The sequence below is a fragment of the Dipodomys merriami genome, unplaced genomic scaffold (assembly GCF_024711535.1).
Source record: "Dipodomys merriami isolate MVZ:Mamm:240054 unplaced genomic scaffold, mDipMer1.0.p SCAF_277, whole genome shotgun sequence".
NCBI classification, from domain to species: domain Eukaryota; kingdom Metazoa; phylum Chordata; class Mammalia; order Rodentia; family Heteromyidae; genus Dipodomys; species Dipodomys merriami.
This window is the reverse complement of record NW_027204237.1, coordinates 798019-821702: the sequence shown is the minus strand read 5'-3', so window position 1 is coordinate 821702 and position 23684 is coordinate 798019. Positions and strand designations below refer to the sequence as shown.

Sequence of the window (23684 nt, the reverse complement as noted above, 5' to 3'; positions counted from 1 at the left end):
GTGTGTGTGTGTGTGTGTGTGTGTGTGTGTGTGTGTGTGTGTGTGTGTGTGTGTGTGTGTGTGTGTGTGTGTGTGTGTGGTTAATTGGAGATAAGAGTCTCACAGACTCGGGCTGGATCTTAGCCTCCTGAGTAGCTAGGATTACAGAGATGAGCCTGTAGTCTGGAGGGTTTAATCACAGGCCTAAGACTGTAATCACACATGAATGCACATGTGAGAGCATTTTTTTTTGGGGGGGGGTCCCTGGTTGTGGGGCCTGAACTCTGGGCCTGGGCACTGTCCCTCAGCTCTTCAGCTCAAGGCTAGTGTTCTATCACTTGAGCCACAGCGCCATTTCCGGCTTTTTTCTTTTTGTTTATGTGGTGCTGAGGAATCGAACTCAGGGCCTCAGGCATGCAAGGCAAGTGCTCTACCACTGAGCCACCTTCCCAGCCCAGTGAGAGCATTTTTTAAGATGCAAATATTTTAAAATATAGTGATTTTTGTACCATACTTAATGTTATTTTTTATGAAATTTATTTTTATCTTTAAACGATTGCACCAATGGATTTCAACCCCCTCCTCCCCCCTCCTTGGTGCTGAGGCTTGAACTCGGACAGGGAGCGGAGTCTTTGGCTCAAAGCTAGCCTAGCACTCTATTATTTGAGCTACAGCACCACCATTTCTGCCTTTTTCTGGGTGGTTTATTGGAGATAAAGTTTCATGGACTTTCCTGCTCAGGCTGCTTTCACCATGATCCTCAGATCTCAGCCTCCTGAGTAGCTAGGATTACCGGCAGGGCCACCAGCACCTGGCTCAATTCATTACAGATACTGGAAGTCGTTTAACTGGCAAGAGGCCCGGTAAGTTTTCCCATTTGGCTTGACCAAAGTCTGACCCAAGTCAGAAATAGAACCCAGCTTGTCTTCAGGGCCAAAGGCACTGGACCATTCTACCTCAAATTGATTCCAGAATGGTCTATTATAGGATTTAATTAAGTTCATGGTGTTTTGAGTCAGAAGTGTGTTCCCTTCAAAGTTCCAGCATGTACTTTGCGACCTTGGCTCAGCTTCCTCGCTTGAAACCCGGAGGATATAATAGTACCTACCGCAGAGCTGCTGTTAGTATTAAATGAAAATGCGCTCGGGTGCTCAGTACAAGCCTGGCTTGTAATGGTAGCTATTATAAGAACGGTATTTGAATGATTGACTCTGGCATATAACGCCTGCATTCAGCTTGAACACTGTGCTGTCATAGTCCGGGGTGGGTGGGGGTTTGTAACACACGCCAATCTTTTTCTAGAAATAAATCATTGTGGGAAGATAATGACCAGCTGGAAGGAGTCAGTCCTGACGAAACAAAGATGTGGTCTCCAGTCTAAGGGCAAGGAAGCGAGGTCTCCCGGCGGGCTGCAGCCCCCGATCGAAAGGAGCCCTGGGCTGACCGGCAGCCTGGAGGGAAAGCCTCGCCCAGGGAGAAGCCGCGTCAAGAGCCGTTTTTCAGAAGACTGCGATCCGAGGCCGACTCACTGCGTAAGTCTCATTTCACAGGGACCACACCCCGCGCGCCCTGCGGGGAGGGAGGAGGACACGGAAGCCGCAGAGCAGAGGCTTCCGCGCGGTCCCCTGACCTGACCATCTATGGTCACAAAGCGCACTGAGCAAACAGGAAATGGGGCGAGAGTGGAGTGCTTTCTCCACCTTTCCAGCCCTGGGCCCTGCGGGCCGGGCACGCACACACGCTCCGGGAGGGGCCCACGGCGCGCGCTCGGCGGCCGGCCTCCAGCGTCCAGCCCCCGGGAGTCCTCTCACCGTGCGGCCACCCGCTACCGCCCTCCACCTTGCAGGCGGGGCAACCGAAGAGTGCAAGCCTGGGGAGAAGCGGAGCTTGCCTCGAGGGGACCTCTCCGCCCTCAGAGACTCCCGCCCGCCACCAAGCCTTACCCAGACCCTTTCAGTGAACATGAACTGGCCTTTGCAGGAATCAAACTGACAGGAGCATCAGCCACTTATCTGTCCGCTTTCCAGGAGGAGGCGGAGCTTAGCCGGTGATTCCGGCTCCTCTTTGCAGCTGGCCTCAGGGGGCGATTTCGGTTGGGTACTGCCCGTCGAGGGGCGGGACCTGCTAGTGGACAAGCCCCTCTGGGGAGCGCTCTCGCCTAGGAGGTAGATCCCTTTCCCTTGTGACCTTTGAGCCAGCCTCGAGTCTCCTAGGTGTGGGGAGTAGGGGTGGAGTCAGGATCTCAGCGGCCTTTCTCCCAGAGCTTGAGTCTAGCCAGCCTTTTCAATCCCGCGGCTCATTTCCGGTGGGGGGGGGCGGGGGAGTTACCGCGCCCAGGGAGGGCCCGGAAGTGGGTCGCGCGGAGATTGCTGGGCGGTTCTTACCGGAAGTGGAGAGCCGCTGATCGCTGAACCGAGGTGAGGCACAACTCTTAAGGTGAGGGTGTGCGGCGACCCCAGGGTCGCCTCTGGGTCCCACGGGCTCCTGGCATTGATCTTGGCCTTCTTGACCTACTTGCTTGTGGTGTGCTCTGCGTGGGGAGGGGGTCCGGGTTGGGGCCCTTAGACCGACCCAGACTCCTGGGTGCGGTCTCTTGAGGTGGGGCCGGGGTGATCAGCGGTCCTGGGAGGCTCTGGGCTCGATTTCACTTCCCTGTCCATCAGCTGTAGTGGAGGCCTGATTTCTGCAGTGCCCTGACGGAAAGAAACCTCGGAGACCTTTAGAGTCTAAGCTGTTCTCGGTCTCGCTCCCATTGCACGGATGGGTAAATTGTTCGGGAAGAGGATAACCTGGGAGGAAAAGAATGGGCCATTATTGTCCCGTCCCACTTCTTCAAATGACTATCCCAGATACTTCCTTCGCTCGTTTCCTTGCAGCCTCTTTAACTTGGGGGGTAATTTTCTGGCCAGACAGCTTAGGTTAAAGGCACTCTGTTTGCTCGAACGTTCAGCTGCTTGGAACACCTAGAGAGTTGGGTTTCTGTTGTTGTTGTTGTTGTTGTTTGAGTGAAGCAGGCAAGTCCAGGTATTCAGGTTGCCTCCTCTTGTTTCTAGTCTACTGCTTTTATTCTGAAAAACCAAGGTAACTTTATTGGCGATGTTGTCTATATCTGGACCTGAAATCAGATGGCTCAAGTTAGGACCGGCCCTGTTGATATCTGGCAATGGTCATTTATTTAATTTTTTTTTGGGGGGGGGTCCGGTCATGGGGCCTGAACTCTGGGCCTGGGCGCTGTCCCTCAGCTCTTCAGCTCAAAGCTAGCGCTCTACCACTTGAGCCATAGCGCCACTTCCGGCTTCTTTCTTTTTGCTTATGTGGTGCTGAGGAATCGAACCCAGGGCCTCAGGCATGCAAGGCAAGCACTCTACCACTGAGCCACCTTCCCAGCCCTTATTTAATTTTTTTTAATGCCTCATTTTGGTCATCTTTTAAGTGAACTCTGCTCTCACCTCACAGAGTTAAATCCAGTGGGTAACCGAGTTTATTCTGTGCCACATTCTGGCAGAATCAGGAAATGCGGCTTGGAAACAAAACAAGCTCATGGAGTTAACAGTGTTTGCAGAGACTTTGAAGAAGTAATTATATAGGCTAAGGGCTAGTGGTATAGTGCTTGTCAAGCATATGCAAGACCCTGGGTTCAATCCGGAGTACTATCAAAAAAAAAAATTTAACTGCGATGAGTGTTAGGGAAGAAGAGGCTACTGTGACAGTATGTACAAGGGGTTTGGAAAAAATTTGAAGGATAAAGTAAGTGCGATGAAGAAGGAATGGGAAAATTATTTAGACAGTGAACATCAGAATTGTGCCATTTGTAGCTCTTCAATAGGAATTTCTAAATGCAAATCAGAGGTGGAGGGTGGACTAGCACATTTATCATTTCCCACACTTTTATTGGGCCTTAATATGTGTGAAACACTTATTAAAGAAGGCACTTAAGTCTTTTAAGAAAAGATTTGGCCCTGCGCTGGTGGCTCAAGCCTGTAATCCTAGCTACTCAGGAGGCTGAGATATGAGGATTTCGGTTCAAAGCCAGCCTGGGCAGGAAAGTCCTGAGACTCTTAACTCCAATAAACCACTAGAAAACCGGAAGTGGCGCTGTGGCTCAAGTGGTAGAATGTTTGCCTTGAGCGCAGGGACAGCGCCCAACCCCAGTTCAAGCTCCACGACCAACAAAAAAAAAAAAAAAGAAAAAGAAAGAAAGAAAAGATTTGTTCCCATGGAGTTTACAATATGGGAGAGAGCAGAGAAGTATGGCTTACAGTGTGTACTTGTGTGAACGCAAGCCTGAGAGCATTAGAGAAATACCTGATCCAGGCTTCCAGGCAGAAATGTGAAGTTAAGTCTTCCAATATTTATTTACCTACCAAATCTAGGAAAGGGATTCCCAGGATTAAATGTACAAGGTCATGGAGACTTAGACATGTGGAAGTCTATACAACTAGTAATCTGGAATTCCAGTAATGCTTGGAGAAGTGGTAAAAAGTGTCTGCTGTGGAGAGATTTAAAGACTACGAAGGACTTTGGGTTTTTACCCTGGAATCTATGGGACATGGAGGATTCTCAGTTCCCACAGTGAAAAATGAACCTGTGTTTGGAAGTTGGAAAGCTATTGCATAGTCATGGTCTGAACTAAGAGGAAGTGTAAATAGCCAGGAGGAATTGTGTTTGAGTAATGCTAAGAAGATGCTATCTAGTGAGCCAGAAGCTGGAGGATCATGCCTATAATCCTAGCTACTCAGGAGGCTGAGATCTGAGGATCCAAGTTCAAAGCCTGCCTGGATAAAGTGAGTGAGACTCATCTCCAATTAACCACCAGAAAACTGGAAGTGGAACTATAGCTCAAAATGGTAGAGCACTAACCTTAAGCAAAAGAGCTCAGGGACAGTGTCCAGGCTCTGATTTCAAACCTCATGAAAATAAAAGATGGTTTCTAAGGAACTAAATACTGGTTATTTATGGGAATGAAGAAGTAAGCTTGGGGTGTTAGCTCAGTGATAGAACGCTTGCTTAGTATACATAAGAAATCCCAGCACCCAAGAAAAACAACCTGTTTGTTTTGCCTAGGGAACTAAGTAGTACCATTCAGATAGGTAATAAGTAATATGAGGGAGATGACATTAGAATATGGATTTTGGACATGCTTTGAGGTGTTCTTAGAATATAGCAAAGATACCTAATAAGGTTCTGGCTAGAGAAAACACAGGAGATATGAAAGCAAGAAGGGGAGATATGAAAGCAAGAAGGCCTGTATTGTTCAGTGAATTACTGGAGCATGAAGTTCGACAGAAACAATGGCTTTGCCAGGGTGGGGTGTGTGTGTGTGTGTGTGTGTGTCTGTTTGGGGATCTTGGGGGTTTGAACTCAGGGCCTGGACACTGTCCTGAGATTTTTCTGCTCAAGGCTAGTTCTCTACCACTTGAGCCACAACTCTGCTCCCAAGTGGTTAATTGGAGAAAAGACTCTCAAACAGACTTTCTTGCCCAGAGTGGCTTTGAGCCATGATCCTCAGATCTCAGCCTCCTGCAATTGGCTATTGAGTTTGCAAAATGTTTTGTTTTCATCCATAGAGGTCACCTTTTCTTTTCATCTGTTTTCTTGGTTATGTATACATTTGTTTAGTTATAATTATTTTTGTGACCAGAGAGCAAGCACTCTACCACTGAGCCACTTTCCCAACCCTGCCTTTTTTTTTTTTGGTCTGTTGTGGTCAGCTGAGGGCGAGCGTTCTACCATTGAGCCACAGCACCACTTCCAGTTTTCTGGTGGTTAATTGGAGATGAGTTTCATGGATGGGGCTGGGAAGGTGGTTCATGGTAGAGTGCTTGCCTTGCATGCATGGGGCTCTGGGTTCTATTCCTCAGCACCACATAAGCAGAAAAAGCCAGAAGTGGTGCTGTGGCTTAAGTGTTTAGATCGGTAACTTTGAGCTGAAGAGCTGAGGGACAGCACCCAGGCCCAGAGTTCAGGCCCGACAACTGCCAAAAAAAAAAAAAAAAGTGTTTCATGGACTTTCTTCCCCAGGCTGGCTTTGAACTACAATCCTCAGATCTCAGCCTCCTGAGTAGCTAGGATTACAGGCGAGATGTGACTTGCAGGGCTGGGAAGGTGGCTCAGTAGTAGAGTGCTTTCTTTGCATGCCTGAGGCCCTGGGTTCAATTCCTCAGCACCACATAAGCAGAAAAAGCCGGAAGTGGCACTGTGACTCAAGTGGTAGAATGCTAGCTTTCAGCTGAAGAGCTCAGGGACAACGCCCAACAGAGGCCCTACCACCACCACCAACAAAAAAAGTGACTTCCTCCTTTCTATTTTCTGTGAGACTTTGAGTCCAGAATTTGTTTTGCTTAAAAAAGCAAATGCAACATGTCTTTGGAAGTTGAACCCTTGATTAGAAATTTAATGCTGCCGTTTGAAATCTGAGGATTCTTAAATTGTATTTTACCTGGTGTTAGTGATTTATTCCTTTGAAATATCATTTTCTTTATTTACTACTACCCTGTCATCCATACCTAATACTTGGATTTCCATAACTAGGTGGATTTTTTTTTTGGGAGGGGGTCAGTGATGGGGCCTGGGCTCTGTCCTTCAGCTCTTCAGTTCAAGGCCAGCACTCTTCCACTTGAGCCATAGCACCACTTCCAGTTTTCTGAGTGGTTAATTGGAGATAAGAGTCTCACAGACTCGGGCTGGCTTTGAACCGCGATCCTCAGATCTCAGCCTCCTTGAGTAGTAGGATTACCAGTGTGAGCCACTGGCACCATGCAACTAGATGGATTTTTAGAAGGTCTTTAAAAAGAACCTTTTTGGGGGCTGGGAAGGTGGCTCAGTGGTAGAGTGCTTGCCTTACATGCATGAGGCCCTGGGTTCGATTCCTCAGCACCACATAAACAGAAAAAAACGAAGTGGGGTTGAAGCTCAAGTGGTAGAACACTAGCCTTCAGCTGAAGAGCTGAGGGACAATGCCCAAGCCCAGAGTTCAGGCCCCACGACCGACAAAAAAAATAAAATAACCTTTTTGGTTAGGTGGTACAGATTGACTATCTAATTTAAAATAGTATTTTGTCCAACTCATTTGCACTTCTTTTATTTTCCTAATTAGAACAGGGTTTTTCAATCTTGGTACACTTGTCATCCTGGGCCAGATAATTCTTCACTTTGGATTGTTCTGTGCGTTGTAGGATGTTTAGCAGCATCCCTAGCCTGTACCCATTCAACGGTGGTAGCATCCTCACCTCAGTTGTAACTTCCTCAGTTGTGACAACCAAAAATGTCTTTAAGATATTGCCAGATGTTTCCAGGAGGACAAAATTGCCTCTTTGGAGAACTATTGGATTAGAAATATTACAGCTTTGTTGGGTGCCAGTGGCTCACACCTGTAGTCCTAGCTATTCAGGAAGCTGAGATCCTCTGATCTCAGCCAGCCTGGACCCAAATCCCCATGAGACTTATCTCCAACTAACCACCAGAAAATCAAGTGTAGTGGTGTGGCTCAAATTGGTAGAACACTAGCCTTGAGCAAAAAGAGCTTAAGGATAGCACCCAGGCCTTCAGTTCTAGCCTCATGACAGATCAAAAAAATAAAACAAAGAAGTAGCTATGATTGTACTTCCCTAGCTAAGTTATCCAAAAACAGGCTCCACAGACATACTTAGCACAGTGCATGTATAAGTACTCAGTTATCCTACAATGAGGGGGAATCACTTGTTTTTATTGGGACAGCAAGAAATTACTGTGCTGTCAAGAAATTCCTTTGGTGTCCTTAAAGGATTTCCCTCTCCCTCCACCACTAAACTTTCTTATTAGCATATATTAATTGTACAAAAGAGTATCGTGTTATTTCCATATATTCACATAATGTACTTTGATCACATTTAATTATTCTTATTCCCCACTCAAACTCTTGCTTAAATTTTTTTGTTAACATAAATTAATTGTACATAGTGGTTTCATTGTGATAGTTACATACATGCATGGCCAAATTTCGGATGTGGTATTATTGTGGAAATTCCAGTGGTTGGCATAGAAGCAAGCTTTGTATTAGTTGACAGCATATAAGCAGATTTCCCTCCCTGCATTGTGGATATGTAAATTTCTATTCTGTCCATTTCTATTGCTTGCATATAATCTGCTTGCTTTTAGTAGATGAGTATTATTTATTTTTAACTTTTGTATAGTCTAATTTATAGTTTATGGAGTTTATGTAGCATTTTTGTTTGTTTGTTTTTGGTCAGTATTGGGACCTGAACTTTGGGCCTGGGCACTGACCCTCAGCTCTTCAGCTCAAGGCGAGCACTCTACCACTTGAGCCACAGCACCACTCCGGACTTTTTCTGCTTATGTGGTGCTGAGGAATCAAACCCAGGACCTCATGCATGCAAGGCAAACACTCTACCCCTGAGCCACCTTCCCAGCCCGTATATAGAGTTTTTATAGAGTTTATTTTAGCTAATCAACTTGCCATAGTTTCATTGTCTTTAATTGCAGCTACATGACTTCATTATGATATACCATCATGTAAACCTAAAAAAAAAAAAAAGCTGAAATCAAAACCCCCAAAATATTCCTCTGCTTTAATGCAGCTTTGTTTGTCTTGTATTACCAGACATGTTGTGCTAAACTTTTCCATTTGGCTGGAAAAATAGTTGAAATGTTTAGTGGAAGGAATGAGTGGGCTTGCTGTTTTTGTTTTGAGGTTTTGTTTTTGTTTTTGTATTTTCCTTCAGAGGCCATTAAAACTGCTATATTTAAGTTAATTATAGTCTTGTAATCACAGATCTTTTCATACCTCTAGTTGTGACTGAATCATAGCTAAGGACAAATGTCATTCTTGAGTCTATCTTTACATATGAGAGTAGATAATGCTGTTCTATTGAATCAACTATCCATGCTAAAAGCAATTGCTATAGTTGTTCCTTATGCATTGTAAAGCATGGAGAATGTTCAGTGCAGTTAGCCTTCCCAATAATCTTTTTGAATTTAGGGAAGAGGGGAGCCTATGGCCACAAAAAGTTATCTGTTTGCTCTAGACTGTTTAAATAGCTAGTTCCCAAGTCTGACTTCAGCTTGTACATTATTCACTTTACTCACTCTTGGAGTTTCAGATAGAAGACTGTGTGTAAGCCAGGAACAGGAGACAAGCACAGATACTGTGTTGGATTCTTTTCCTCCCTAGAAGATAGGTTTTTCTTTCTCTTTTAATCTAAATCTCAGGTGGCTGTGACTTAGACACTAAATGTCATTGGTTTTATCAGTGAAACCAAATGCTTGGGGAAGAACAGTGGCTCCTGATTTGGGTTAGATTCAGATGACATCTTTACTGGGGCAAAGTAATATCTATTCTGTGAGAGAGTGAGAAACAGACAGAGATAGAGAATGTGTGTGTGTGGGGGGGGTATGGGTGTGGGTATGGGTTTGTGGGTGTATGTCCTGGGGTTTGAGCTCAGGGCTTGGGTGCTGTCCTTGAGCTCTTTTTGCTTCAGGCTAGCACTCTACCATTTGAACTACAACTGCACTTCTGGCTTTTTGTAGGTAAGAGTCACAGTTTCCTGCCCAAGCTGGCTTTAAACTGCAGTCCTTAGATTTCAACCTGCTAAGTAGTTAGGATTACACAAATGAGCCACTGGTGCCCAGCTGTGATGTCTATTCTTAACAGTTTTTGGGTTAAACCAGCCAATATATATTTCCTGTTAGCATGTTTAAGTTTTTGCTCTGTGACATGTTAAGAATCTAGTAATGGCTCATGCTTATAATCCTAGATATTCAGGATGCTGAGATCTAAGGATCAAGGTTTAAAGCCAGCTGGAGCTGGAAACCCCATGAGATTCTTATCTTCAATAAACCACTCAGAAAACCAGAAGTGGTACTGTGGCTCAAGTGGTAAGAGTGCTCGCCTTGAGCTGAAGACTGAGGGATAGTGCCTAGGCCCCAGAATTCAAGCCCTATGACTGACCAAAAAAAAAAAAAGAAGAAGAACCTAGTAATGAGGAGTTCTATATTGTTAGGGATGGAACTAATATGTACATAATGATAGCTTGGAAGAGATGGTTTATTTGCCTTTTTTTTTTTTTTTTTTGTCAGTCCTGTGGCTTGAACTCAGGGTCTGGGCACTGTCCCTGAGCTGCTTTTGCTCAAGGTGAGCACTCTATTACTTGAGCCACAGTGCCACTTCCGGCTTTTTCTGTTTCTGTGGTACTGAGGAATCAAACCCAGGGCTAGGCAAGCACTCTACCACGAAGCCACATTCCCAGCCTCTGCCTTAATTTTTTTTTTCTTTCATTAAGTAAATTTTTTTATCTTAAAGTTTGGAAAATGGGAAATTTTTTTTTTTTTTTTTTTGGTTCCGGTCGTGGGGCCTGAACTCTGGGCCTGGGCACTGTCCCTCAGCTCTTCAGCTCAAGGCTAGTGCTCTACCACTTGAGCCACAGCGCCACTTCCGGCTTTTTTCTTTTTGCTTATGTGGTGCTGAGGAATTGAACCCAGGGCCTCAGGCATGCAAGGCAAGCACTCTACCACTGAGCCACCTTCCCAGTCCCTTTTTTTTTTTTTTTTTTTTTTGTGCCATTACTAGGGCTTGAACTGAGAGCCTCAAGCTCTTACTGAGCTTTTTCTGCTCAAGGCTGAGACTACCACTTGAGCCATGCCTCCACTTCTGGCTTTTTTGTTATCAACATGATCTATGGGTACCTGGCAGAAAAAGTTTTTAATTAAAAAAAATAGAATGATGAGAATTAAACACACATACACATTTCAAACCACAAAATAATTTCTGGAGAATCAAGCACATAGTTTCCTTTTGCTCTCAGGATGACTTGCAAACATTATCTTTGGTCTTGATCCTTTCCTAAGCTTTATTTCTGAATACTGCTGGCTATTTTCATTTAAAAAGCTTCATCTTCTCTTCAAACTCAGTACATCCAAAATTGATTTAATCTTTTTGCCCTAACTAGAACATGCTAGAACCTATGCCTGCTTATAATGTTGTCATTCTCTAAAGGCAACTGTGAACTCATCTTTATTTCCCTTCTCTGAATACTACTGTGCTCTCAGTCAGTACCACACAGTTATACTTATTCTCCATTTAACTCACACTTGTTTTGTATGACCTCCAAGGGCAGAACTAAGATCAGTGGGTGGAAGTTGCAGGGAAGCAGATTTGCCTCCATATATGGAAGAGCTTTTTAATACTTTGAGCTGTCTGAATGGAATGGGCTGTCTCAAAAATCTCAGGTTCTCCATTGCTTAAGGTGTTTGATCAGATAACACCCCAATGAATTGCCCAGAATATTGAAAGGACTATTCTGTTACCAGATTTTCTGAGATGATTTTAGAAGCACTTCTAATGAAGAAACTGATTCAATAGAAGGTAGAGCAAGGAAGCTATTTCATCTTTTTTGTTTTGTTTTGTTTTTGCCAGTCCTGGGGCTTGAATTCAAGGCCTGGATGCTGTCCCTGAGCTTCTTTTGCTGATGGCTAGTGCTCTACCACTTTAACCACAGCTCTACTTCCAGTTTTTTCAGTGATTAATTGGAGATAAGAGTCTCACAGACTTTTCTGTCTAGGCTGGCTTCAAACTTTGATCCTTAGATCTCAGTCTCCTGAGTAGCTAGGATGATAGATAGGAACCAGCAGCACCCAGCTCATCCTTCTTTCATATTCTACATGGCATTTCATTTAGGTGATGGTCACTTTAAAGGGAATTATTTGTAGGTTAATTGATAATTTTCTGTGTGTGTGTGTGTGTGTGTGTGTGTGTGTGTGTGTGTGTGTGTGTGTGTGTGTGTGTGTGTGTGTGTGTGTGTGTGTGTGTGTGTGTGTGTGTGTGTGTGTGTGTGTGTGTGTGTGTGTGTGTGTGTGTGTGTGTGTGTGTGTGTCTCCCCCATCAATCCTGGGGCTTGAACTCAGGGCTTGGGCACTGTCGCTGAGCTTCTTTTGTTCAAGGCTAGCACTCTACCACTTGAGCCACAGTGCTATTTCTGGCTTTTTCTGTTTATGTGGTACTGAGGAATCCAACCCAGGGCTTCATTCCTGCTAGGCAAGCACTCTACCACAAGCCACATTTCTAGCCCATGCAATAGCCTTTTTATTTTATGGCTGTATGAGTAGTAACTCTTACCTTAAACTTTCAGACCATAATACTTTCACTTCTCTTCAAATCCCATCCTGTATATCAGGTAGTACTTTGTAAACCATTTTTCCTTGACAGGGTTCTGCTGTTCATCACAACATCAAATCAAAATACTGCCCAGCTTTCACTACCCTTCATTATCTGGCTAAGCTGGCTTATCTAGCCTTATTTTCTGTAATGCTCAGTACAAACTACCCTTTCTATACATAACCTTCTTCTACCACTCTTTGTGTGTCCATTTTGCTTTTTATTGCTCTGGAATTTCTTTTTTTTTTTCTTCTTACTGTTCTTTCAATCATGACAACTCACTTGTCTCCTGAAAGTAAACTACTTACAGTCTACCTTCATTTCTTCAGGGAAGAGTCATTTATTCTGTATAATTGATAACCCACAGCTACAGCATTTTACAAAGAAAAATCTAATATATTGGCTGGTACTTTATTCCAACTGAAGTTAGATAATTAGAAAACTGATAAAAATGTAGTTTCCTGTAGTCCATCGATGTTAGATTTTGCTGGCCTTCTCAATAGGAATGACCATGTATCTTCCTTGCTTTTTTTTAAAGTAGCCATTACAGTGCTAATCACTGATTTTTATGAGCATTTTCTGTATTCCTTGTTCTATATGCTTAGGAGGTAGGAGGTAGAGTGAGTGCAGGCAGAATCAATGAATACCCACCTCCTGGAACCTACATTCCTGAAGCTTTTATGATTGTTTAAGTAAGAATTTGTACATTCATTTATGGAAGTTTCAGACAGCTCTTGGCAGTTATTAATTAGAAATAGCGACAAACAAGATTCTACAGAGCTAGTTTTCTGCTCTGATCTATATTCTTGGGGAAAAATCCTTATTTGAAACAAATATGTCATTTATCCTGAAAATAAATGATTTTTTTTCAATGCGATTGGGAAGAAACTAATTTATAGAGAGAATTGAAAGTAGGGAAATTTAAAGGCTTCTCATAGTAATATAAAGAGATAAGAAGGTAACTTTGACCCCACAGTGCTGTGTTTAGCAAACAACTGATAAACCAGTCACTTAATTGCTTAAAAGCTGTGTGGACTGGTAGGAAGAGCCCAACTTCATAGTATTTGTGCTTAAGGCCTAGGTTCTCCACTACATTGGTTGCCCTCCAGCAAGATTTTTAACTTCTATTAATAACAGTTTCTTCATTCTGAAAATGGGAATCGGACTGGAGGCATGGTTCAAGTGGAAGCACTGCAGTTGAGCCCTGAGGCCCCGAGTTGAAGCCTGAAACTGCCAAAAGTAAAATAATAAAAACAGAACCAACATCTGCGTAACACACCTCAAGAATTATTTTAAGAGTCGGGCGCCGGTGGCTCATACCTGTAATCATAGCTACTCAGGAGGCTGAGATCTGATAGCAGTTCAAAGCCAGCCCGGGAAGGAAGGAAAGTCTGTGAGACTCTTATCTCCAATAAACCACTCAAACCGGAAGTGGCGCTGTGACTCAAGTGGTAGAGCGCTCTCCTTGAGCCGAAGAGCTGAGGGGTAGCACCCAGTCCCAGAGTTCAAGCCCCACAACTGACAAAAAAAAAAAAAAAGAATTATTTTAAGGTACAAAAGAAGCAGCAGGTTGAGATGGGACTGGGTGATGCATGCAAAACCCTGGTTCAAAGGGAAAAGTAAGAAGCAACAGACTAATAAAGTAAAGCATAGCTTTGTAAGATCATTGTTTTTAAATTAATACTATAGGGCTGGGAATGTGGCTTAGCGGTACAGTGCTTGCCTAGCATGCATGAAGCCCTGGGTTTGATTCCTCAGTATCACATAAACAGAAAAAGTTGGAAGTGGCCTTGTAACTCAAGTGGTAGAGTGCTAGCCTTGAGCAAAAGCAGCTCAGGGACAGTGCCCAGGCCCTGAATTCAAGCCCCAGGACTGGCAAAAATAATAATACATTTTCTAATAAAAAGATCATTTTCCCTATCTTCCTGAGAAGATGAAAGTATTCTAAGGATCTGTAAAAGCAGATAGGTGAAAATTAGAAAATAAGGGCAACAGATACTTCCTTTCGGGATTGACAGAAAATAGATAGCCAGACTTGGGTTGAAGTGTTATCAATTAGAAATGATAAAGCTAGGCGCTGGTGGTTCATCTGTGATCTGAGGGTCACAGATCAAAGCCAGCCTGGGCAGGAAAGTCCATGAGACTTTTAGCTCCAGTTAACCACCAGAAAACCAGATGGTGCTGTGGCTCAAGTGGTTGAGCGTTGGCCTTGAGCTGAAGAGCCCAGGGACAACAACCAGGCCCAGTGTTCAAGCTCTACTACCAACAAAAACAAAACAAAAAAAGAAATGATAAAGGCTCATTTATATACATGCATAATGTTAGGTCTGCCAGGGAAAACAGCCCCTACCCCTGGGTCATTTCCTGACTCTCAGTCAGGTGATTGACAGTCTGGTGATTACTAGTTTCAGGCAGGTAAAGTGTGTGGTGGGGGTGGGGGTGGGGTGGCAGGGTGGCGCTATTCTCCTGGGTAGACTTAATACATAAATTCATCCTAATTACCCATTCATCCAATCCAAAGACCCTTACTATCCTCTACTTTAGTGCCTACTACATTTAGAGTACTGCAATTACAAAGGCAAGACAAGATCCCTGCCCTAGGATGGCAAATTGCCTGTTGACTATAAATTATTTTAAACCTCTGATGTGGTAGAGACTACTGCACTTTGTCATAGAAACGCATACTGGAGTTGCCTCTTGGGGAGGTGATATCTTAGCTGAGGACTATACAAGTTCAAGAGGAAGTGGTGCTGTGGCTCAAGTGGTAGAGTGCTCGCCTTGAGGAGCTCAGGGACAGTGCCCAAGCCCAGAATTCAAGCTCCACGAACAACCAAAAAAAGAAAAAATTTCAGAAAAAAATCTCCATGAATCTATGAAATGCTTTACCAAATCTATGAAATGCTTTACTGGGCGCTGGTTGCTCACACCTGTAATCCTAGCTACTCAGAAGGCTGAGATCTAAGGATCATGGTTCAAAGCTAGCCCAGGCAGGAAAGCCTGTGAGACTCTTATCTCCAATAAACCACTTGAAAACCTTGAGCTGAAGAGCACTGTGACAGCGCCCAGGCCCAGAGTTCAAGCCCCAGGACCAACAAAAAAATAAAATAAATTAAGAGTTCCAGAGATGGGGCAGATTGCCACTCAGCAGGCTCAGAAGTATGAGAAAGCATAACTCTTTCTGGAATATGCAAGTAGGTCCTGGGTTTCTTTAGGGAAAGGTGCAGTAAGAATTAAAATGGGACAGGGGCTTAGGAAATAAGAGAGGGGGTTATGGAAACCCTTATTTGGACTTTACTCTGAACTCTGTGGGAAGTATTTAACAGTATCAAATAAAAGAATATCTTAAGTGCTAGTAGCTCATGCTACTGAGAAAGCTGAAATCTAAGGATCAAGATTCAAAGCCAGCCCAGGCAGGAAGATCCCATGAGATTCTCATCTCCAGTTAACAACAAAAAAAGCAGAAGTGAGCCGTGGTTCAAAGTGGTAGAACACTATCCTTGAGCAAAAGCTCAGGGACAGCACCCAGGCCCTGAGTTCAAGTCCTGTGACCTACCCCCCCCCCAAAAAAAAAAAAATCTTAATCATATTGACATTTGAGACAGATCACTGGCAATAATATGAAGAATGGGCAAAGAAAGATGTGTTATTGAAATTAACAAACACTAGCTGGGAAGTTTTTGTAGTAACCTATGCAAAGTTTTGATAACCTGTTTTGTTTTTTTTTTAATGTCAGGATAGTGGCAAGGGGTATCTATTTGTATGGTATGCAAAATAGAGCCACAGTGCATGTTCTCTTTGATATGAGGAAATTAGATCTAAAATGTACTGGGATATGATAAATTATGCAGGATTGTAGCTACTCAAACACAGTGAGACCAAAAGAGGATACTCTGGGTAGAAACACTAAGTTGCAGTGCCTTAGTGCTTCTTCATATTTATATAAAATAATATATGTAACTGAAATGAACTCCAAGATAGGAAAATGAAGCTTCTTTTTTCCCCTTTCTTTTTTTCTTAGTTGTTTACTTTTGGATGATTCTGTCTTTATCTTATGTACGGTATATTCTAGAGTACATCTTCAGAAGGTTTGCGGGGAGAGGAGGGAAAAAGTGCAGCAGTGGAGTTCACTAGACATTGATGAAAGTAAACTATACAGCTTGTGGGTGGAGACCAGAGTGAGGGACTGTGAAAGAATGAGGGAATAGAAGTCACTGTATGAAAGGAAATATATACCTTGCCTGACGCGTGTAATTTTAACACCTTTGTATATCACCTCTTATAATAAGAATAAATTAATAAAAAAATCAAGCCATAGATTTTGATGACTAGATGTGGGGAATAAGGAATAAGGTAACTTTTTTAAATTTTTTTTTTTTTTTTTTTGGTTGGTCGAGGGGCTTGAACTCTGGGCCTGGGCCCTGTTCCTGAGCTCTTCAGCTCAAAGCTAGTGCTCTGCCTGGAGCCAAGCACCATTTCCGGTTTTCTGGTGGTTTATTGGAGATAAGAGTCTCACAGACTTTTCTGCCTGGGCTGGCTTTGAACCGTGATCCTCAGATCTCAGCCTCCTGAGTAGCTAGGATTACAGGTATGAGCTACCGGCGCCCAGCAACTTTTTAAATTTTTATGGAATCTTTACTATCTTTCAGAACTACCAAGTACTTCTACTTGGATTTATTTTTCCTCTCACCCCCTGGATTTTGTATTTCATTCTCTACATTATGTAGATAAGGAAACTAAGGCTTAGAAAGTTTGATAACACCCATCTCTGTGATTTTTCTGAAAACCACTCTTATTTATGGTTACTCTATTGCCTAGTGGTTTCCAGGTTATTGGTTTGGCTAATTATGAGATCGCTGGCTGTTCTACACCACTAGGATTGTGGGGTTAGATTATGAGATTATGAGGAATGTTGTTAGTAAGAGGAGTTCTGTTTTAGACATTTTAATTTAAGGTGCTTTGGGGACAATAAGGGAGAGATGTCTAAATAAAATGATGTGAAGAGTGAAGAGATGTCAAGTAAAAACTTGATTCAGGATTCTGAATTCTTGCTGGGTGCTGGTGGTTGAGATCTGAGGATCACGGTTCAAAGCCAGCCCAGGCAGGAAAGTCTGTGAAACTCTTATCTCCAATAAACATCTCAGAAAACCGGAAGTGGTGCTCTGGCTCAAGGGGTAGAGTGCTCGCCTTGAGCTGAAGAGCTGAGGGACAGCGCCCAGACCCAGAGTTTAAGCCCCACGACCGACAAAAAAAAAAGAGATTCAGAATTCTGGAAGAATAGTTTGAGCTGGATATGCTACTTCAGGAGTCTCTAGACTATAAGTGGTTGCAGTGGTAGCATCTGAAAGTGGGCTGGGTGTTACTGCAGTAATGGTAGCTGAATCTTGGGAGGAGTGAACTTTATTACCTAAAGAGTATGTGTATGTGTGTAGAGGGTGAGAAAGAGGTGTGTCTTTCACCACTGAGCCACCTTCCCAGCCCCAGAGGTGTGTCTTTCAGTACATTCTTTTTTTTTTTTGTTGGTTGTGGGGCTTGAACTCTGGGCTTGGGCACTGTCCCTCAGCTCTTCAGCTCAAGGCGAGCGCTCTACCGCTTGAGCCACAGCACCACTTCCGGTTTTCTAATGGTTTATTGGAGATAAGAGTCTCACGGACTTTCCTGCCCGGGCTGACTTTGAACCATGATCCTCAGATCTCAGCCTCCTGAGTAGCTAGGATTACAGGCATGAGCCACCAGTGCCCAGCTCAGTACATTCTTTCCAATGATATATCCAATCTCATTCTACCTTCACCATAAAACAAAAGGACAGGTTTTGTTCTATATTTGGTTTGAGATAGAATGACACTAACCATCAATAGTAGCTGTATACTTCCCTCATTCTGCTTAATTCAGACCTCAGAACTGTAGCTTGTTCAGTAGTGAGAGTCTATAAGCACAAGTGAAATGTAAGATTGGTAAGCCAGGGATGATGGAACATATCTATAAATAGAAGGTGGAGATGGCGATTGCAATCCCAAGTTCAGTTCAAGCAAAAAGCACAAAAACCTATCCAAAAAATTATTGACGCAAAAGATTATTGGGGGTGTATGGCTCAAGCGGTAGAGCAAGTGGTAGAGCCTAGCAAGCACAAGCCCTTGAATTCAAGCCTTAGTACCACCACCAAAAAACAAAACAAAAACAGGTAAGTGTTCAGAACCCTGGCAACTTATACAACCTATACAACTTGTATTGCCATACAACACTGGTCTTAATTGTGTACGAAGGAACACATTTTGTAACAGAACTGGGTATCTATACATCATGAAAGGTAACTATATCACTTGCCTTCCCCCTTGGATTTTTTGGAGTCTGTCTCTGGTCAGTTCCCAGAATGAAACATGGCAGCAATGTGGATACTAATAATGATCCTACATAACATAAGGGAAGGCTTCTCTATTTTTGTGAGTGAGTCCATAGGCCTAGAGGCTGCTGCTGCTTACTTCCATTCAAGGGAATAGAAAAGCTGATTGGGTTCTTATTCTTGTATTTTTCTTGAATGCTTAAAATTTTTATTGTTATTTTAAATATTAGATACTTTTTTTTTTTTGGCCAGTCCTGGGGCTTGAACTCAGGGCCTAGGCACTGTCCCTGAGAGCTAGCACTCTACAACTTGAGCCATAGTGCTACTTCCAGCCTTTTCTGTTTATGTGGTACTGAAGAATTGAACCCAGGGCTTCATGCATGCTAGGCAAGCACTGTACCACTAAGCCACATTCCCAATCCAATATTAGATACTTTTTTTTTTTTTTGGCCAGTCCTGGGGCCTGAACTCTGGGCCTGGGTGCTGTCCCTCAGCTCTTCAGCTCAAAGATAGTGCTTTACCACTTGAGCCACACTTCCAGCTTTTTCTGCTTATGTAGTGCTGAGGAATCAAACCCAGGGCCTCATGCATACAAGGCAAGCACTCTACCACTGAGCCACCTTCCCAGCCCCAAATATTAGGTACACTTAATCAATATGTTTTTTGCTGTACTGAGGATAGAACTTAAAGCCTTGTGCTTGAGCCACAGTTCCAGTCCCTTTTTATGGATTCTAAATGGAATCTAATCCAAGGCTTTCAGTTATAGTAAGTGATTTTTATAAATCACTCATTGCTCATACTTTATATAGATGCATATTGGTAACATTTTACACTTGTATGTATAGTATTAATAGCTTTCAGAACTCCCTGTGGAATTTTCAAATACTATATACTTTTGGTTCGTTAACTTTAAATACTAATTGACCACATACCACCTATCAAGTAGAGGTCTACATAGTAGAGTATAACAAGAAACAGATTAGATAAGGTCCTTTTCTCTCAAGCTTACTTTTCTTTAGGACTTTAGACATTGAATGCAGTTCAGATGAATTAGTACTTGAGAAAGATCTGTAACAACCCCTTTAGGATATATCTGGTCTCCTTCTAGTCTTCTGGGTGTTTAGGTCCTACCCATCCTCATTTGAAGTATGGCTCAGGTGGCAGCTTCTCCAAGATGTCCTTATCTGATCCTTCCAGCAGATATACTCTTCCTCTTTCTGAAACCGCATGCCATTATCTGCAGCTTTCTTAGATCACTTTAAACTTTTCCTCTTTTATGTTATAGATGGTGTGTGTAAGTTGTTGGTGTGTAAGCGTTGCCCCTTCTCTCCCATTAGACTATAAATAATTGAGGTCAGGGCAGGGTAAGTAACCTATTTATTTTGCTTTGAGGCTTCCTATTGCAGGCAAGTTGGGCTGGGAAGAACCAAAGTGAACTTAAAGCCAGACCTGAATTAAGTACTGAATTCTCTGTTAACTATAGGCAATTATTTAATGTCATTGAAATTAACTTTTTTATCTTTAAGAATATATTCAGGGCTGGGAAGGTGGCTCAGTGGTAGAGCGCTTGCCTTGCATGCATGAGGCCCTGGGTTCCATTCCTCAGCACCACATAAGCAGAAAAACAAAAAAAGCTGGAAGTGGCGCTGTGGCTCAAGTGGTAGAGTGCTAGCATTGAGCTGAAGAGCTGAGGGACAGCGCCCAGACCCAGAGTTCAGGCCCATGACCGTCTAGACCCTCCCTCCCACCCCCCCAAAAAAGAATATATTCATGGGATGGTATATAGCTCAGTGATAGAGTGCTTGCTTAGCATTCATGAAGATGCAGGTTCTATTTTATATCACTGAAAAACAAATGTCATTATCTTTGATTGCTGAATAGTTGGAAGAAATTCCTGACCATAGTTTGTAAATTCTAAATTCCTATACAAATATTTGTTAGTGTGTAATAAATGTTCAGTAAGTATTTGTATAAGATTTGCTTTAGTGAACACCTTTTCCTGAGTAGATCTTTGGTTTAATGAGATCTGTATGATTTTGCAAATTAGCTAAACTACTTTTCCGTTTTATTTTATTATTAAATTCTGTTCCACAGAATTGGCATCCTCTCTAGTCCTATGTAGGTGTTGTGTGTAATATTAAAATAGCAAATAACATTTGATCTGTTCAGCAGGTGGTACATAATGGCTGATATGCAAAATCTTGTAGAAAGACTGGAGAGGGCAGTGGGCCGCCTGGAAGCAGTATCCCATACCTCTGACATGCACCGTGGGTATGGAGACAATCCTTCAAAAGGTAAGCAGTCCACAGCCCAATAATGCCTATAGAGAGTCTTGGCCTTATTTCCTTTTCTTTTGTCATTGTGGGGCTTGAACTCTGGGTCTGCGCACTGTCCCTGAGCTCTTCAGCTCAAGCTAGTGTTCTACCACTTGAGCCAGCACCACTTCCAGTTTTCTGGTAGTTAATTGGAGATTAGTCTCATGGTCTTTTCTGCCCAGGCTGGCTCTGAACCACGATCCTCAGATCTCGGCCTCCTGAGTAGCTAGGATTACAGGTGTGAGCTACTGGCACCTGGCTTGGCCTTATTTCAGTAATCATGGTGAAGTTTCTCTTTTGGAGCTGGGTCCCAGCTCCAAAACAGATAAAAAAGAAACAGAACAGATAAGGAAGTGACTTGCATAGAGAGGCCTGCGGGTAAGTTATTTTAACACAAGAACTTCCTGTTGTGTGATATTTCCTGTTCTGAAATTTTCCAGTTGAAGTCAAGTGACAAGTTAGAATTTCCTTTCCTAATGACTGACAAGACAGCCATTTTGTACATGTATTAATCAAAACATAAAATGTTAGAACTAAAAGGAATCTTGGAGGATCAATGGAAATTAAGCTCAGTGGGGAAAAAGGTCATATAACCAGTTAGTGTTGGTATTGGAAGTAGACCCTGGTGTCCATTATTCTGGGTGCTGTATTCCCTTGCCTCCCATTTTTACGTGGAAGTGTACTTAAAAGACGTTGTCCAGGCTGGGAATGTGGCTTAGTGGTAGAGTGCTTGCCTAGCATGCATGAAGCCCTAGGTTCAGTTCTTCAGTACCACAAAAACAGAAAAAGCCAAAAGTGGCACTGTGGCCCAAGTGGCAGAGTGCTACCCTTGAGCAAAAGAAGCTTGGGGACAGTGCCCAGGCCCTGAGGTTAAGCCCCAGGACTGGCACCAAATAAAAAAAGAAGATTGTCCAGTGCATGACTGCTTTTTTTGTTTTCCTTCTGATGTGCCTCTTTAGGAACAGCTCCATATGTGCAAGCCTTTGACTCCCTGCTTGCTGGTCCTGTGGCAGAGTACTTGAAGATCAGTAAAGAGATCGGAGGAGATGTGCAGAAACATGTAAGTTGCTGCTTCCCGCTTCTAAGGACTGAGGGCTTTCTTCAGTCCCATTTATTCTTGATTAAAAACCTTTTTAAGAGGTTTCTGACTTTTTTGCTCTACCTATACTGCACTAAGGAGCACAGTCAGGCCATAAAAATGGGTCTTTGTGAAGTGAGACTGTGGCTTAGTGGTAGAGTGCTTGCCTAGCATGCATGAAACCCTGAGTTTGATTTCTCAGTACCACATAAACAGAAAAGGCCGGAAGTGGTACTGTGGTAGAGTGCTAGCCTTGAGCACAAAAAGGCTCAGGGACAGCGCCCAGGCCCTGAGTTTTTGCCCTGACTGGCAAAAAAGGTTGGGGGAGTCTTTGTTTTTCTAGGTCCCCTGCTTTTTTTTTTTTTTGTTGGTCATGGGACTTGAACTCTGGGCCTGGGCGCTGTCCCTCAGCTCTTCAGCTCAAGGCGAGCGCTCTACCACTTGAGCTACAGCGCCACTTCCGGTTTTCTGGTGGTTTATTGGAGATAGGAGTCTCACGGTCTCTCCTGCCTGGGCTGGCTTTGAACCGCGATCCTCAGATCTCAGCCTCCTGAGTAGCTAGGATTACAGGCGTGAGCCACCAGCGCCCGGCGAGGTCCCCTGCTTTTATTATATCCTATATGTGATTCTTTTATGCAAAAAATAAGGCTGTCAAACATCTTAGTGGTAAAGAATATGCTACTAGTTTGATCCCAATATGTTATATAACCAAGCCAAGGGTGGCTTATTGAAAGGAATCATTATCATTGCTTAACATTTATAAAATTTGGCTTGATAGTTATTAACTATGCTAATATGGATTATTTTCACACTTAGCCCACTGCAATATGAAGTAGGCGGTGACAGGTGCCTGTCCACCCACCTCCCTTCATGCACTGCCTCTTACATTGTCACCATGACCAAATTCTAGTTAGAGGTTACTAAATTTATTTAATAATCTACATGATCCAGCATTTGAGAAATAGCTCTAATCTAAAAAAGTGAAATATGTTGAGAATTTTAGGCCTAAATTTCGACTTTTGCCTTTACTTCTAGTGTTACAGAAAACCAGTTTGTTGTTGTACATAGGAAATTAGACTTTTCTGTGCATGTCTAAAACGCTTCATGTTGATGTAGTTCTAGGGTAGCACTTGCCTAGCATGTATAAGGCTCTGTATTCCAACACTGCTTTAAAAAAAAAAAAAAAAGGTCACTTCATGTGAATGCTAACCTGACTTTCCCCTAAGCCCTAATTATCTTTTATTTCTAACTCTAATTCATCCCTGCTTAGTTCCATTAGGAACAATAGTATATGTGATTATGGTATCAGTCCCTGGAATCTTAATTCCATCAGAAAAACACCACAAGTGCCTGGGTGCTACCAGAGTACACAGACATGGAGGTTTCAAGTTATTCTTATCAGGACCTCTCCAGTTGTAATGTGTCATCGATAGCTGATTCTGCTTTTTTCTCTCAGGCGGAGATGGTCCATACAGGTCTGAAGATGGAACGAGCTCTCCTAGTTACAGCTTCTCAGTGCCAGCAGCCAGCCAATGTAAGTTGACTGATAGATGGTGTAGTTTTGGTCTGGTGACAGCAATAAGCTGAGAAACTTCTACCGAACTGTCACAACATATTAAAATGAACAGGCTCATGATTATGTACATTTATGCCAAGTCTCAGGGTTAGAGGAGACTTACAGTGTCCTCATGGGAATGAATGTGCTTTGAGTGTTGATTGGTCTCCAGTAGCCTTTTTTTCCTTCTGTCATCTTAAGCTTAGGTCCTTAGTTACCATTGGGACTTTGCTCCTTCCTGCAAAAAACAGCTATGGAAATCCTAAAATGCC

General features: G+C 43.1%; 1 protein-coding gene across 7 annotated transcripts in view; it reads left to right on the top strand.

The window, feature by feature from the left end:
- The first annotated feature begins 1341 nt into the window (after nucleotides 1–1341).
- LOC138837848 (adenylyl cyclase-associated protein 1) overlaps nucleotides 1342–23684 on the top strand; it is a 35038-nt gene continuing 12695 nt past the window's right edge. The window contains exons 1-4 of one of the 7 annotated variants that reach the window (XM_070036858.1): nucleotides 1342–1511; nucleotides 20637–20758; nucleotides 21739–21839; nucleotides 23314–23391. In XM_070036858.1, coding sequence (XP_069892959.1) covers nucleotides 20647–20758; nucleotides 21739–21839; nucleotides 23314–23391 — 291 coding nt within the window. In that variant the 5' untranslated portion in view covers nucleotides 1342–1511; nucleotides 20637–20646. Of the gene's footprint in view, nucleotides 1512–2294; nucleotides 2416–2726; nucleotides 2744–20633; nucleotides 20759–21738; nucleotides 21840–23313; nucleotides 23392–23684 lie in introns of those variants that run through there. The other 6 variants (XM_070036856.1, XM_070036855.1, XM_070036860.1 and 3 more) reach the window with 6 other exon arrangements.